General features: G+C 35.9%; 1 protein-coding gene across 4 annotated transcripts in view; it reads left to right on the forward strand.

The window, feature by feature from the left end:
* Positions 1-17,129, forward strand: part of MAP4K3 (mitogen-activated protein kinase kinase kinase kinase 3) — a 185,445-nt gene that overhangs the window by 117,651 nt on the left and 50,665 nt on the right. For 3 of the 4 annotated variants that reach the window (XR_004625031.1, XM_034659618.1, XM_034659620.1), the window contains 9 exons: positions 3,190-3,232; positions 4,748-4,820; positions 7,508-7,639; positions 7,856-7,918; positions 8,003-8,084; positions 8,179-8,289; positions 11,777-11,855; positions 15,053-15,111; positions 16,390-16,452. Coding sequence is in view for 3 of the 4 variants with exons in the window: in XM_034659618.1 (XP_034515509.1) it covers positions 3,190-3,232; positions 4,748-4,820; positions 7,508-7,639; positions 7,856-7,918; positions 8,003-8,084; positions 8,179-8,289; positions 11,777-11,855; positions 15,053-15,111; positions 16,390-16,452 (705 nt within the window). In the remaining variant the exon portion in view is untranslated. The remainder of the gene's footprint in view (positions 1-3,189; positions 3,233-4,747; positions 4,821-7,507; positions 7,640-7,855; positions 7,919-8,002; positions 8,085-8,178; positions 8,290-11,776; positions 11,856-15,052; positions 15,112-16,389; positions 16,453-17,129) is intronic. The other variant, XM_034659619.1, reaches the window with a different exon arrangement.

A 17,129-nucleotide genomic window follows, 5' to 3' on the forward strand; every position in this document is an offset into this window, starting at 1 on the left:
TTTAAATACTCGGATCAAACTGTTGAGCAATTGTCTTAATCTGTTTGATGAATTTCTCATCTGAAATATGTTACTATAATAAAATTGAGTGATATTTTTGAGAGTTTTATTACCTTTTTAAAGCAGCTTTATTGAGATACAATTCACATACCATAAAATTTACCTTTTTAAAGTATACATTTGTGAATTAGTGTTGTAATAACCTGTATTAGTTAATCTGTAGTTACTTATTTGTAAAAAGCAAATTAGGTCGTCAGCTTCCATTAAGTGAGGGTTTTTAGAACATTTCATGCTTTGAATATTATAGTAAACTTTGGCAGTCTTAAGGAACTATCATTAAGAATATCTCAGGGGCGCCTGGGTGGCACAGCGGTTAAGCGTCTGCCTTCGGCTCAGGGCGTAATCCCGACGTTATGGGATCGAGCCCCACATCAGGGCTCTTCAGCTATGAGCCTGCTTCTTCCTCTCCCACTCCCCCTGCTTGTGTTCCCTCTCTCGCTGGCTGTCTCTATCTCTGTCGAATANGAAAAAAAAAAAAAAAACTTTAAAAAAAAAAAAAAAAAAAAAGAATATCTCAAAATGGGTAAATTCAACTGTAACATTTTCTGATGGTCTTTGATTTAACTGGCGGAGAAGAGCAGGTACACTGGATGTGCCGGGGTTAGCTCTGTGGTAAACTAGGTGCTATGGCAGGACTCCTGAAGTTATTTCTAAACATACTGCCATCTCCCCAACTTAGTTATTTTCTCCTTTCGTTTATTTTTCTTTTACCTTCTTCTTCATTCATCTTTTCTTCTACTTCTCTCCTTTGTTTTCTGAAGTTTTCTTTAGCATAAAGGTTATTAACTTTTTTTTTTTTTTTTTGGTATCCTGTTGCTCTTTGAGTCTCTGATGAAAGCCATGACTGTCTTCTCAGGAATTGTCCTTATGCATATGCCTTCATATTTTGCATGAAATTTCAGCAGACTGTCAGATCACCTGCTGAGATCCTTTAAGTATTTTTTAAAAGCTACTTAAAAGACATAAGCAAAAAGCTTTGGAGTTCCAAAGGAGAAGAGATCATAACATAAGTAAATGAAGAAAGGTACTGTGTCATCAGCACTTAGGTGATCTGGAAAGACTGATAGATTTTTGTCACAAGTGGAGATTGGAGTGCCTTCTAAGCAGAGGGAGCAATGTAAGCAAAGATACAGATGTCAGAAATTGCAGGGTCATTTTAGGGAGCATAAAAGATGCACCATATTATTCAAGAGAAGAGAAAGTATGAGAGTAACAGGAAATGGGCTTGACCAGGTGGTTTCATGCTCTGTTACATGAAGAGTTGTGTGAACTTCAGAGTTGGAGCCTAACTGGGGAGATTCTGCCCATCACCATTATTTCTACCCTGGTTTGCCGATTTATTCTATCTCACCTGCACTTCTGGAGCATCTTTCTGCTCTGCTCTTGAGTGTTTCTATAGTCACTTCTCCACCTTGCAACCAGAGTGCTCTTTTTAAATCAGAGCTCATCACTCTTCTGTTTATAAACCACCCTTGGCTTCCTACCATACTCAGTGTAAAATCCGGATTTTTTCTTTTTTACTATGGCCTGTAAGATTATCCATGATTTGGCCCCTGCTTTTCTCTCTGACCTCATCTCACACTCTTCTCCATTTTACTCATTCTGTTCCAGCCACACCAAACTTGATGTTTTTGGAATATGTGGAATTCATTCTGGCACCAAGTCTTTGTATGTGCTGTGCCCTCTTTCTGGAGTGTTTTTCTCCCAGATTTTGGCATGGCTCTGTACCCTCAGTTCATCCAGATCTCTGCTCAGATATCACTGTCTTTAAAGTACTTATCTGTTCCTGCCTTTGAATCATTCGTTGTGTCCATTCATTCGTGTGTGTGTGTGTATTCATTTTTAGATTTTCTTTCTCTCCTATTCAGTGTAAACTTCCTGAGAGCTGGAGCTGATTCTTATTTATTACTGTATTTATTACTATAACCCTAGAACTTGAAATAGCACTTGGTTGTTCAGGGAGAGAGGAATGGAAGGATGGAAAGAAGGGAGCATCAAAGGCTATAGATGCACGGGATAGGATATCAACTATAATTTAGGAACATTAACCTGGAGCTGGGGAAGGACCAAACTGAGCACTGTGGCAGACATCTAGATAGCTGGGGCCTAGATCAAGTTAAAATCCCTACTGTGTCAGTCAGTTAAGCCTGTTCTCCAGGCTGGAAGCTCTCCAGACCCCATACTATTGAGATTTATGGAGGCTTCCTCTTGAGGCATGATCAGTCATTAACTCCATTTTCAGCTCTTCTCCCTTCTCAAGAGAACGTGGGGGCAGGGCCGAAAATTCCAAGCTTCTAATCATGGCTTGGCCTTTCCGGTGACCATCCCTCATCCAGGAGCTGTCCAGGAGCCCACCCAGAGTTGCTTCATTAGAACAGAAGACACTCTTGTCACCTCCCAAATTACGAATGTTTCAAGAGCACTGTGTCAAGAACCAGGGTCTGAGGCCATATATTAGACAAAAAATGCTCCCAGTGCTCTTGTCACTTAGGAAATTACCAGGGTTTCCAGAAGGCCGTGCCAGAAACCGGGGGAGAAACTGTTATCTCACAGTCCGTGCAGACAGGTGACATTTTAATTTGGTGGGCCTATGGCTAGTTGTTTATGTTCTGAACGGGCCTAAGCCTTGGGCAGACACGTTAGGATAGACAGCGCCATGTACTAAGCAGCAAGGTTCAGGCTTCCATACCAGCACTGTTTCTTCAATGATCAATTCCTAGAAAGGGAAATTTATGGGTTTTTGAACAGGAAATAAGTTTAAAATGTAATACAAGGAATTGAAAATGCCGATATAAGGTCACATTTTAGTGCAGCCACAGTGTTTGATCTGTAAGAAAATAACACTTAGATGAAAAATAATACATCATTTTTATAATAATATTCATATCGTGTTAATAGCAGCCTTTTGCAAGGTGGTCATTTTATAAGAATAGTCAAATTGCCTAAAATGTGGACGATAAGTTTTCCTGTGAATATAATGATGTAACATTTTAAGTGGGGATACTTCACATTTCAAGTATTCCTACGTCTAGGGCTGCCACTTGTGATTATTTTAAATATGTATATTTGATCTATTATATGTGCTGTCTGAGAAAATGTCTCTTACTTTAAAATGTTCTCACTTTGAAGGGAGCTAACATCCTGTTAACGGATAATGGTCATGTAAAATTGGGTAAGTAAATTAAAATTTCGTCATTTGTGCAAATTTATTCCAGAACATAGTAAGTTTATATTTTCCTCTGTTAGGACTAGGTTTTCTCTCAGCATTTCTGTATTTTTAGGTGAAAATCTCATTGTTGGGCATATGTAACCTCTCTATCTGGTTTCTCTTCTCTTAAATGGGGATAAAGTCTGCCCTTCACGTATGACAGATTTGGTGTAAAGATACAATAAAATAATAATTCTCTAGAGATTCTTTTACCGGTAACCTGAGGAATGTGACTTTTAGTAAGAATTATCTGTACAAAATTACCTTGTAACCAAAAAACAAGGTAAACAAAAGCCAAAAAATCAATTATACCAGCAATCCTACATTCTTTAGCTTTTAAAATGAAATACAGTATTACTTATATAAGAATGTAATATCGATGCTGGATGTTGTTTATTTCAGACTGTACCTATTATTTTGTAACTTTTGGTTATGACTGAAATAGAGTTTAAACCCTAAATAATAACTGAATTTGAAAGTTTAAGACTGGAAATATTTATAGTATAGTAGTTTTTATAAATAAAATCATGGCTGTTAGGTGTTAAACAAAGTATTTAATAAACAAGAAAGTTATTTTGAATTACATTTTACTATAAGATAAATTAGAATTCAATAACATTTGTAAAAGCACGAATAAAACTATTTGAACTATAGCCTACAGTAGGAGTAATCAGATTTAAAAGTATGTATTTGAAAATTAACACTTGAGTAATAAAATTTTTCCAAACCACCTCTAAAGATGACAAAGTGTTTATCTAACTATTGATGGCTTAGTGAACAGTTTGTCAGTTTAATATTTTGTGCTAATATTATGTGCCTTCCTGGCAGACAACCTATATATATCTTGGTTGATAAGGACTTAGAAATGACCATTAAGAACTAGAAAATATTTAGAACTCAACATACTTCAAGAACAGCAACAAATCCTACATAAAAACAGATTTCCTGGTAGTGATTGGTGTTGGTATTAGAATGTATTTCTGAGGTGAGGTTTTATAGAATATTCTGTTTGGATGTCTTTTTCAAGCTAGGGTAGATTTGCCAGTAGATTATTAGCTTGTTTGATGTCAGTCATCATGAAAGTGGCAGGAATATATTGCTACTTAGGGTCCCTTCCAGTGATAGTCCTTGAATTTCAGGTCCTGGGAATTTGAAATTATGATTTTATTAAGTCTGGCAGCTTAAATTTTCTCAGCTGTCTCTTCCTCATCAAAATCATTTGATCTTGACTTTTGTTGTCATTTGATTCATGCTGGGATATATGGGAATCTATCTGGCTGTGATACATACTGACTACTTTGTGGTATTTTAGTGCTAACCCATAGAAGTTAAAAATTTTAATATGATGTTTAAGAATATCGCATTTTGTGAAATTAGTTTAATGAAAAGAATTATTAAAAGTTTCTTCTCATGTTACTGTAAATAATTTTACTTTCCCTCAGCTTTTTTTCCCCTAAATGTTTCTTATTTTTTTAATAGCTGATTTTGGAGTATCTGCACAGATTACAGCTACAGTTGCCAAACGGAAGTCTTTCATTGGTACACCATATTGGTAATTGTATTTTAATTGACAATATAACTTTTTGTTTTTCTATCATTATTGAATACAGCATTTCTTGAAAAAAATAGACTGGTCAAAATTTTTAGAACTAAAACAGATTAAGAAGATAATCAATAGCTTGGGGCGCCTGGGTGGCACAGGCTAAGCGTCTGCCTTCGGCTCAGGGCGTGATCCCAGCGTTCTGGGATCGAGCCCCGCATCAGGCTCCTCCGCTAGGAGCCTGCTTCTTCCTCTCCCACTCCCCCTGCTTGTGTTCCCTCTCTTGCTGGCTGTCTCTGTCAAATAAATAAATTTAAAAATAAAAAAGAAGATAATCAATAGCTTAAGCAGTTTACGCATGTACACTTGTGGATGGATTACACAGCCAAAGAATATTTTATTATGTTTATTTTCATTAAGTGGAAAAGGCTTTAAAAAGATGGATAATGGCTTTTGGGAGCCTTGATATATAAAGGAATTCATTGACTCTCTGGAGTCCAGCATGGTTTTTACGCATACTTAGTAAATGTTTGTTGATTACTGATCTCCAGCTCTGGCTTCAGAGATTAAAACTAATGTTATTCCTCTTATAAGAAAGTAGGAACTATCTTGGGAGCATGTGAAATTGTGAATTAGGCAAAGTAAATTTTGAGAACATTCTCACACTTCATGTCTCTTTCTAGTATCGTGTCTTTTCCACATGAACTCTAGGAATGTAGAACAGAATGGAATCTCTTGTCCCAGGTGACTAAGGTTGGCCGTTAACTCAGATCATAAAAATATGTTTGTTTAATGGCATATCTCAAAATAAATGCATATGTACCTTAAACATTTTATTTTAATTTAAGGCATATGAGTGTACTTTTTCCTTTTCTTTGCTATAGGACCAAGGCCTTTTCTTTGAGTGGCTCACTAAAGAGTTCTGACCTAATAAACTACACCCACAGTGCCTCAGCTATATTTCCCACGTTGTGTTTCTCTAAAACACAGTGAAAATTTGGACGTAAAAAGCATGTGACTTTTTTTTAAGCCAGACGTATGAGGTATAAATTCAGGCTTACTAGGTGTGCAGTTCTCCCAAGGTTGAGAAACTTGTGTGCTGTGGTGGTGAGAAATACCACCAGAATCAGTATAAAAGATAGGTTTCCGCCACCCAAGGAAGTATTCTTTTGTCCCCTTTTAGTAAATTCTGTTCCCTCATCCCTAACTTCTATCAACACCCGTCTGATTTCTGTCTCTATAGTTTTGTCTTTACCCTGACTGTCGTACAAAAGGAATTATATAGTCTATAGCCTTCCTAGTCTCTCATAGTTGTCATATTCTTACCTAGTTTGCCAGGTTTTTTGGTTTTGTCTTTAGAAACTTATCTTTAACAAGGTTTTCGAAAGCATTCACTTTAATTTTCATAACTTGCTCTTTTTACCTCCATAACAAGTCAGTTTTTTCAGAACATTTAATTAAATAATATTTATATTATTATATAATAATACATGTAATATAATGAATAAATAGGCTCAGAGATGAGCTCAGTTGACAGTGATAAGCATACAGCCTAACTGGCAGAAGTAGAAGTATTCTGGCTGCATACTTTCACTCATATTTTTACAGAGGAATGGAGAACATCCCCTCACACAGCAGGCCAGGCATATCAGCTTGATGCACTTTGATTCTCTGCTAGTGCATTCCCAGCAACAAGTTGGAACCTAGCCATCAATAAAGTAATAACTGACATACTTTAAAATTACTTTTCTTACAATAATTTGAATATTTTTAAGCAGTACTTTAAGATTAGAAAGATTTTAAGAACAAGCACCTTGAAAGTTAGAGGGTTGTTGTGTGTGTGTGTGTGTGTGTGTGTGTTTAACTTCACTGACTTACTTGACTTGCCTGAAGTCATACTAGGAAGACAAATGTGTATTTGTAAAGCTACTTATTAAATCATCCTTTTGATATGTAAGAGTTGGTTATTTTTAAAACTATTGTTTAGGATTTAAAATTTTTATATTTGAAATCAGTATAATCATTTGAATCAGTTAAATACTAATCTATAGAGATGTAATTAGAATAAGACTACATAGGAAAGTTAAAAAAAAGCTAAGTTTGGGTCACTTTCCTCTAAATAAATAGAGTTTTAAAAAGCAAATGCTCATTTTTCTAACTTCCACCATTATAATAAAATTGAGAAACTGCCAGTTAACTTTATAGTAAATATGAGTTAAGTACCAAATGAAGATTATTGATGCCCCAATAAATAGTTTTGGTCACATGAAAACAGAGGCCAGATTGCAGTTTATTGGTGTAAGTGGGTAGAGCTAAAAATTATAGATCATTTATTGCAAGATGTTATTTCTCTGTAAAATTCTGCAGAGTTGTACAGAGGAAAAGTTGGAGATGTGGACAAATTCGGGATATGTTGCTATATTATAATTGTGAAGTTTTATAAACCTTTATAGTAAGTATAGTAGAGTAACTAAGGAGTTTACAGTAAGGTCTTGGGATGGAGGATCTTACAAAGTCAAGATCTGGGAACCGATCTTCGAAATACTACATATTTTTCAGATATCAGGGCCTAAATAGGCCTCAGCTTAGATACTGGTAGTTCCAGGTGCCTCTGGTGAGAATACGAAAGAAAATACAATAAACAGAAGTTGTTTTCTTGATTTTTGTATTGTTTTGTTTTCCTGGAATATTTCCTTCAGGATGGCTCCAGAAGTTGCAGCCGTTGAGAGGAAAGGGGGGTACAATCAGCTCTGTGATCTCTGGGCAGTAGGAATCACCGCCATAGAACTCGCGGAGCTTCAGCCGCCTATGTTTGACTTGCACCCAATGAGGTCAGTGTGTCATAATTGAAGAACTCTGTGCTTAAATTAAGGGTAGTCTCCTCCCCCTGCTCAGTATTTATTACATCATGAACAAATAATATTCTTAGTCTTGCTCTACCTTATTAATAGTAATAGAATTATTTAATAATAATAGAATTATTTATATTACATATTAAAATATGAAATCTTAAAATGATGTGTAATGATTTGTTGTTGATTTTTCAGAGCATTATTTCTAATGACAAAAAGTAATTTTCAGCCTCCTAAACTAAAGGATAAAATGAAATGGTAAGTATTTCTGTATTATATACTTCATCATCATGAGTAAAAAAAAAAAAAAGATTTGAAAATCTAATTTTCAAAATTTCTTAGGTCAAATAGTTTTCATCATTTTGTGAAAATGGCACTTACCAAAAATCCAAAAAAAAGACCTACTGCTGAGAAGTTACTACAGGTATTATTTTTGCCCTGAAATATGTTTTTTCAAAAGATAAAATGTCATCCAATCAGGTTTCTAATGCGTGTTCTGTACTATGTTATTTTTGTAGCACCCGTTTGTCACACAACCTTTGACACGGTCTTTGGCAATTGAACTGTTGGATAAAGTGAATAATCCAGATCATTCCACTTACCATGATTTTGATGATGACGATCCTGAGGTAGGAATTGTTTTTATCAGGTAGCATATCTAACACCTGTATATAGGTTTGTGCATCTCAGAATCAACTTTTTGAAGTTCTGGGTCTAATTTAAATAAAAGTCTCCTAAGGGAATAATTAACTCTTTGACTTGGTCTCTCTTAGGGAAGTCATGTGCTGGATTTTTCTTACTGGCTTCTTTTGGGTGACTGTTTTCTGCAAATGGCGAAGACATAATCATCTAAACCACTTGGTGAAATTACTGTAGTTACTTCAGAGTAGTCATTTCAGATGAAGTTGCCAAATAAATCGCCCACTATAAAAGAGAGAACACAAACAGGAAGCACTTAAACCAGATATTAGAATATACTCAAAATTCCTGTTCAGTTTTCCTCTTTAAAAGAATCCTTGTACAGTACCTCATGAATGATTAGTGGTTAGTAGAAAGCATAGTCGCTTTTGTTAGCGACTAAAACCCTAATTGTTCACTTGGTAAGTAGGCTACTACTAATTATCGAGTAGCCTACTCACTGTAGATTGCACAGTGCATGCCTTCTTCTTGTCCTAACTTTATGACAGAGTGGGAGTATCTTTTCTCTGCCTTGGTGAATGTCCTCGTCCTTTCTGAGTTTGGATCAGCTTGCAACATTTTATCCTGTGTACTTTGAGTGCATGAAATATCTCAGTGTTCATATTCCTGTGATCTGAAATTTTTTTGCTAATGCCACTCCTTCTGGGGCATCTTCGTCTTTTTTTAATCACAACTGCTTTCTTCATTTATATCAGTCAGTTCACCTTCACCGAGCTCTCCGGCTGTACGTCTCCAGTCTCCCGAGCAGCCACAGGGTCCACGTTCTCATAGTCCGCTGTTTCCTTCTGTAACTCTGTGTGTTAGATTCAGATTATATTGCCAGCATTATCCTTGGGTTATCACTTTTTATTTCTTTGCAGTGCTTTTATCTTTGTTGGCTAATTCCCTCTTTCAGTTACCAGTTTTTATTAAAATGTCACATGACTCTTATCACCGGGAGCCAAGGAGGCAGCACAACTACTGTGCATGAACTGTGCATGAACTGACTAACATGCTCAGTGACCAGTCACAGACTTAGAAAGAAGTGATGTGATTAGTCACTGGACATGATGTGCGTCTGTTAGTCACATGATTTGTGGACTGAGTGGAGAGCTAGCAGTGAAGTTTGTACATCGTGCAGTTACAATGAATGTACTGAATTAATATGATATTAATATGTTGAATATTATAGAATATCATACAGTTAACATACTCCTGACTAAAACCCGAACCATGTTATTCAAGGACCGGTGTAATTTAACTAAATCGTGGTAACTGAAATTCGTGCATCTTAAGACTGCAAGGCGGTGCTCCTGAGTGTCTCAGTTGGTTAAGCATCTGCCTTGGGCTCAGGTCGTGATCCCAGGGTCCTGGGATCAAGCCCCGCATGGGGTTCCCTGCTCAACTGGGAGTCTGCTTCTCCCTCTCACTCTTCCTCTTTGCTCACTTTCTCTCTAAGTAAATAAATAAAATGTTAAAAAAAAAAAAAAGAGAGAGACTGCAAGGCAAGGACCGTCTGTGTTCTCCCAGTGCACTGAATGCTGCATCATTGTGTCTTAGCTCATCCTGTTTACTTGTCCTACTAAATTATGAAGTCCTTTTGAAAACGTATTTAAAGAGGAGAAATAATAAGCCAATACAGAAGCAGTCTAAGGAATCTTCTTCTGAAGTTTTCTCATGTGGCAGAGAAAGAAATTCATCTTTCTTATGAAGGCTGTGTAGTTGGTATTATAATTGTAGGTTGGAGGGAGTACTTTCCTTCTCATCATAGTTTAAGAGAATGCTTTTCCCAGAGAAATTCATAATCATATTATTTGCAGATGCTTTGTAATTGAAATTGCTGAGTGCTGTATTGTCACTCACAGTTTGCATGTATCTAACTAGCATGTCAGCCTTTGCTCTGATACTGTGCCTGTTGTATGGAGGCTGAACACTCTTGGAAATGTTTGGCACATCTACTGTCACAGCTCTACCACAGTCTCGGAAATTTATCACGCGTCATACAGTGCTGGAAGGGAGTTTGGGTTCCCATGTAGTTTCTCTTGTAGAGGTACCACACACTGGAGTAATGGTGATTCCTATTTTTATGATTCTCTTCTCCTACATGTTAACCCATTTACTATGCACAGCATTCTAGGATTTAATAATTTTATAGTGATACCATTGAAGCTGGGAAAGTAAAGCTCTTCTCAGAGGCAATCATAGGTTTTATTCATGTTCACTGATAATAGCAATCTGTGTGACTAGCCTGACATGATACCTATCTTTGCCAGTGTATATTGTGATCAGAAGTACAGGGTTTTTTTCCCCCAGCTCTGCATCTAATTAGCTGAGTGCCCTAATTTTGAGTCTCAGTGTTCTTATCTGTAAAATCAAGAGTAGTACTAGGTTCATAAATTTATTTTGAGGACAAAATGAGCTCAGGTGTATGAAAGCACTTTGTAAACTACAAATCACTGTGTACGTGTAAAGTTTAAATACTTCATTTTTGAAATGACTTTTGCTACTATTTTACTACTGTCAGTATTTCAGTGTTTGGGTTCTTTTAGATTCATATGGCTTTATTTCCTGAGATGTGCCTGTACTGAGACTAGTTAACTTGGGTCCTCTTCTTGATCTGCCTTTCAAATCTGATCATTTGAGCTCAAGTGTTTGTGAATTACATTTTCCACAAAGAATGTCTAAGAGTGTATCTCCTTCAAAGGTAATAACTTCAAGGAAAGTGTTTCACACACAGAAAAAAACCTGTTTGGTACATGAAATAGATACTGGCATCACCTCTTAAGGTGAGACCTTGAAGTGTATGGGATGGAGCTGCAGAGGTTTTACAGACAGGGCCCCTTGTACTCCCCGAAAGGTCGGAGGAATGTCCCGGATGTAGCAGTAAGAACTCATCACCACTTCACCTTGCTGTTTCTCTCTGAGTGTGGCAATGCACAGAGAGATTTTAGTATAATGAAAGGAAAGAAAATAGAGCACTGCTCCTACAAGAAAAAACATAAAGGGGGAAATATTATGTTTACTAAGTAAAAGGACCACAAATCAGGAATACCTTTAGCATCATCTCATTTTATTTATCTCATTCTTTTTTATAAAAGAGCTTGAGGCAGATTTTCTTAATTAAAATATTCTCTTGTGCAACAAGGAAAGCTGCAGCTTTTGAACAGCTCTTGAATTATTGAAATACTCAATTTTATGTATTTATATATATTCAACTCAGAGAACATTTATTGGGAACCTGCTGTTGATAAAATATATCCATAATCTTAGAAGCTCCCAGTTTGTAGTTGCCTCTTTTTGAAAAAAATATTCACAGATTCCTATTTTGTTCCATTTTTGCATAAAATGGAGTATCTCTTTCACATTTGAGTGGTTTTGTGGGCCAGACTCTGACTTGATTATCAAATGCTTCATGTCCTTGATTTTGGTCTTTCCTAGCCTCTTGTTGCTGTACCACATAGAATTCACTCAACAAGTAGAAATGTAAGAGAAGAAAAAACACGCTCGGAGATAAACTGTAAGTATATACTATACACGCTTCATAATTTAACAGTGAGAAATAAGATTTCAAGTTGCAATTTAGTTACAATTATTTTTGTTTCATTTTCTTCCAAATAGTCTTTCTTAGTAAATCTTTTTAAAGGTAGAGTTTAACTAAGGCAGTAAGAATTTCCTTTTTATATTATTCCTGGGAAATTTTCTGTGGCAAGAGAGGGGATGTATTTATGTTGTTACTGTTCAGGAGGAGGAGTAAAATTCCTTGACTAGGCAGGACAGAAGTGATTGAGGCAGTGCTTCTTAAACTGGTAGGTGTGTAGAACTCACCTAGAGAGCTTGTTGAAGTGCCATTTCTGATTCAGTGGCTTTGCGACGGGACTCAAGGTTCTTCACTTCTCACAAGCTCCCGAGTTATGTAGATGTTCACGATTCCAGGGCCACACTTTGAATAGCAAGGAGAGGTGTAGAGATCTGCAAACTGGCTTAGCATCTTAGTGACCTGAGCACCTTTAAAAGTGGGTTCCCAGCCCCCTTTTCCATAGATCCCGATTCACTGGCTCTTGGGTCAGCCCAGGAATCTGTCTTGTAAAAGAGCCCTCCAGGTATTTCTCACGGACAGCCGCATTACAGGCCCACTGAGACGGACCATTCATTTCCATGGGATCTGGTACTGTCAGCTCATCAGTGGTAAATTCTGCCAGCAGGAGTCTGTGGTAATCGTGCCTAAACTTTTTCTTCTTGGAAGCATTAATTCTCTGACTTAGAATGCTAATTTAGTGCAGTGAGGCTTCTGATAACAGTGTTTGTGGGTTAAAGGTTTGTCCTGAGGGACCTGATATCCAAAATGACTTCAGTGAAAATAGGTAACATGGTAACTTAAGATAACTACTGTAAAGAAACTGTTCCCAATTTTTGGCTAGATTAGTAATGATAATAATAGTACGTTTCATACTTTGCGATGAAGCCATCTCTTTGTCTGAAAAGCTAAATAAGTAGTGGCAGACACTGTCACCATTTAATAGGAGAAAAAAAACAAAAGAAATGCCAAGATGCAGAGATTTGCCTGTGGGATAAAGTCATACACCACATGAACAGCAAGCCTTGGATCTCTCAGCTTCCAGCCCCGTGGTCTTTCACCAACACTGCTGTTTCAGAGACCACCTCCTCAGACTTGTGTGGTTTTACACTGCACATCCTTTGCAGATTTTCCTTTGAAACTTCGGCTTCACCATACACTGTGTATTAAATAGGTAGAAAAGCTTTGTGCTGGTGCTACTTGAAAATGTTCCTAAGAGGAGGAAACTCTTGAAAGAAAGCACCATGCATTGTACAAAGAGCTCAGGACTGCGATTTTGTACTTTGTTTGCCAGCATATGGTTGTGTGACCATATTTAAGATTACCTTTTAAAGCTCATTTACATTTGCTAATTTCCCTCCAACATATTTTTCTGAAAATGACAACCTTAGTATATAAGCATTTCCTATTTTTTAATAGACATAAAGCAGTTAGAAGATGTCTTTGTCATTTCTTTAATAATACAAATGGTGATACCTTTGTCATTGATTTCTAGAACACTTTTTATGTTTAGTACTATTGAAAATCTAATATAAAGTACTTTTATCTTGTTATCCAGTTCTTTAAAAAAATATTAGGCTTTTTATTGCAAAGTGCAGTTCTTTCTGAATCATTCTTTATAAATTTATAGTAGTGATTCTCAGCTGCTAACTGCGTATGCCTTTATATGGTATTTGAACCTAGATGCCTATACCCCAGTTTCTCTGAGATTCTGATACGCCCTCCCTTTAATGGGAGCAGGTGAAGTATGATGGACCTCCCCCCTTTTCCCCCATTTGCCAGTAAGAAAGGTGTCGTATCCCTGGTGTGTTGAGGTAGCAGCCACCACTTTGAATAATTTACGAGTTTGATAGTTGAGGCTTTTAAATCTTACGCAGTCTTCTAATATCTGCTTTCTTAGAATATTTTATGATTTTATGTGAGGTGATAGAATAGTTAATGATGCTGTTGACTATAAAGACAGACTTTGGAAAAATTATTTTAGTAATTGTGTATATTTGTTCCTGTTGATAATGTTTTATGTTCACAGTTACATGGTATCTCTCCATGCAACCAGGGTTTTCTCTTTATTAAACTAAATGGTGTTTAGGCAACATACATGTGAAAATGGACTCATTTGCAGAAAAGGTGTTATTCTTTCCCTTTTGTCAATCCTCTCTGCCTTCAGTTAAATATGATAAGCAAAAACTTACTTTAAGAAATACATGTGGGGGAAACAGGCCTGTTCACATGTGATGATAACACAAAGCAGATAGATGCAGAAACTGTCCTCATCTCACTCTATTACAGATTTAATTTTCCTAGTTGATGACAAATGTAGGTGAGAGCTGTTCACTAGGCCTGTAATTTAATACCTTACTAAAAGTTATCCTATGGCCCTTGATGTGTGCTCATGTGTGGACAGACATGAGGAGTCCACTATTGAAGAACCCTTATCTTGGAAGTGATAGGCCATCACTCTGCCATATTCATTTGGTCACATAGACCAACTCTGGTGATGTGAGAAGGGACTGCACACATTTATAAACACCAGGAGGGCAAGAGTCATTAGACGCCATCTTGAAGGCTGGCTTCCAACAGCACTCTGCCTCATTTGCTGTCTACCCACCTAAATCCTGAGTTAAGTTTGCCTCTAGTTAATGCTGGGTCACAGCGAAGTAGCAAATTAGATCCTGATTGTAATTTTGCTAATCTTTTTTTACTGTGGAAGAGGTCTAGGATTAACAGATTAAGCTTTAATATCCTGCCTAGACTTTATTGGGCTTTTTTCAGCCAACAGATTTTTTCATTTAAATCTTTGGATTGTGGGGTGCCTGGGTGGCACAGCGGTTAAGCGTCTGCCTTCGGCTCAGGGCTTGATCCTGGCGTTATGGGATTGAGCCCCACATCAGGCTCCTCCGCTAGGAGCCTGCTTCTTCCTCTCCCGCTCCCCCTGCTTGTGTTCCCTCTCTCGCTGGCTATCTCTATCTCTGTCAAATAAATAAATAAAATCTTTAAAATCAATCAATCAATCAATCTTTGGATTGTAATCACTGTATGGTAGGTGATAAAATTATATGTTCTGCCATAGAGTAACTTAAAATTATTACATCATTAAGAACATAGAAACAGATCATGGCTTTACTTCTTTTCTTTTTTAGTTGGCCAAGTAAAATTTGATCCACCCTTAAGGAAGGAAACAGAACCACATCATGAACTTGTAAGTAGTGTAGTCTTGGAATGTTAACACTGAAAATAAATATGTTAATTAGTCTTTGTGATATTGTTACTGACTAAAAAATCTAGTTATTGATATTTTCAAAAGCATTTGGGGAAATAAAAAGGTAAGTAATTCTGTAATTTATAAAAAATAAATCTGTGTTGCTGAGATTAAATATTCTCAAAATTAGGAGAAACTAGTTTTACCATTCTCTGATTACATGTTTTTAATGTTGGCCCTTTTTTTTCCCCTCCATTTTTTGTTTCTCAGCATTTGAGGGGCTTTTTGTATATGCATTTATTGGGACAAATGCCACCATTTTAAATCAGAATGTTGGACCAATAAAAGCACATCTCACTGAATTTATGTGCAGCCTTTTAAGAATGTAAGCCAGTTTTCTAAACATGAGGGTAGTGTCAAATCTGTTTGGACTAAAACTCAGGAGAGACTGAGGCGTATGTAGTAGATCAAATCTGTCATTCATTTAAGGCTTTGCTAACTAACTATATGAATGTTCTTTTCATGATTCTTTTTAATGTTTTATATATGCCTTTCCAGATATATGATAATATATTTTTAGAAACAAGATGTTTTGTAGATATTTGAGATGATAATATTCTATGGAAGAATAAAAAATAAGACTTAAACAAAATTAATCTTAATGAATTTAGTTTCCTGCAGCTCCAGATTATATGTTTCATTTTTTTCTTTCAATATTGAGAAGAAAGTAACTGTTAATAAGTACTAATGATTGAAATGGGAACTTTCTTCTTAAATTTAATTCTTATTTTATCCCACTTGACTAAAGGCATACATACAAAGTGCATCTTTAGCCTTTAAATTATGGAGTTATTCTAATTCAGTATACCAGCATGGAGGAAAGGAGAGTTAAAAATTCGTAAAATGATGATATTAAACTACTTAAGCCCAACATTTACATAGAGGATGGAGAAGGTTAAGAAAAAAGTAGTCTAGTCGTGACGTTCTTAAATGCTAATAGCATTTTGTTAAGGCAGTTGGAGTTTGTTTTCTGTTTCCTTTTTTAAGTTGGCATTGCATGTATTTAAATTCTGTACTAATTCAATAACTGCATCACAGAGCAAAGTCGTTGCATTATTGCTATTTTAGAAGCTCCTTAATATGATTTGACTTGGCATTTGCCTTAATAAAATTATGTTAGCAGGACTTACCTCACTTGTGACAGTTTCCCTTTGTGAATTTGTGGCTTTTAGTCTAAGTGTAAATAACTTGGGTTGTTTCTTGGTCTCTGCTAAACAGCCCGACAGTGATGGTTTTTTGGACAGTTCAGAAGAACTATACTACACTGCAAGATCTAATCTGGTATTTCTCATCTTCTGATTTTCTTTGTCAGCATTGTTTAGTCTTAATTGTTTTTGGTTTTTTTGATCAAATATTTTGTCCAATTTTAATGAACCAGTTTAAGCATTGTTTTATATGTTCCTGCCATTTAGCAAGCTTCTGTATATTGATATAGCCATTTTTTCCAAAACAAGTTAAATACATCTACTCAAATATATTATTAAAAAATTTTTTAATTTTCCTTTTTTTATGAAAAGTACTTAATTTTCTCAAATGTATTTTTTAAATTACATTTTCCCAAAAAAATGTTGTTTTAATAATGTGACTTATTTTGGTGAACTAGAAATCATCCATACATACATATACACACACACATATCCATTCATATATATTAAACTACTTTTATATATCACATATATTACTTTTATATATTACATATCAATGTATGCATATATAATTTTAAAAAATAACATCCCTAATTAACAATGAATTGAGTCTCAGATGAAATTTTAACTTTGTAGCATTAGGTAATATCCAGTTTTCTCAGGCCGAAATTTGGATTTTAAAGCCCCCCTGAAGTTAGAAATATTAAGGCTGTGTTACCATTCGGTAAGAAAAGAGGAAAATTAACCCTGGTAAATATTAAATAAATAATACTTCTAGTTGCTTTTAAATGTTTTTTTTCTCTGTACATAGCC

The sequence above is a fragment of the Ailuropoda melanoleuca genome, chromosome 4 (assembly GCF_002007445.2).
Source record: "Ailuropoda melanoleuca isolate Jingjing chromosome 4, ASM200744v2, whole genome shotgun sequence".
Lineage (NCBI taxonomy): Eukaryota > Metazoa > Chordata > Mammalia > Carnivora > Ursidae > Ailuropoda > Ailuropoda melanoleuca.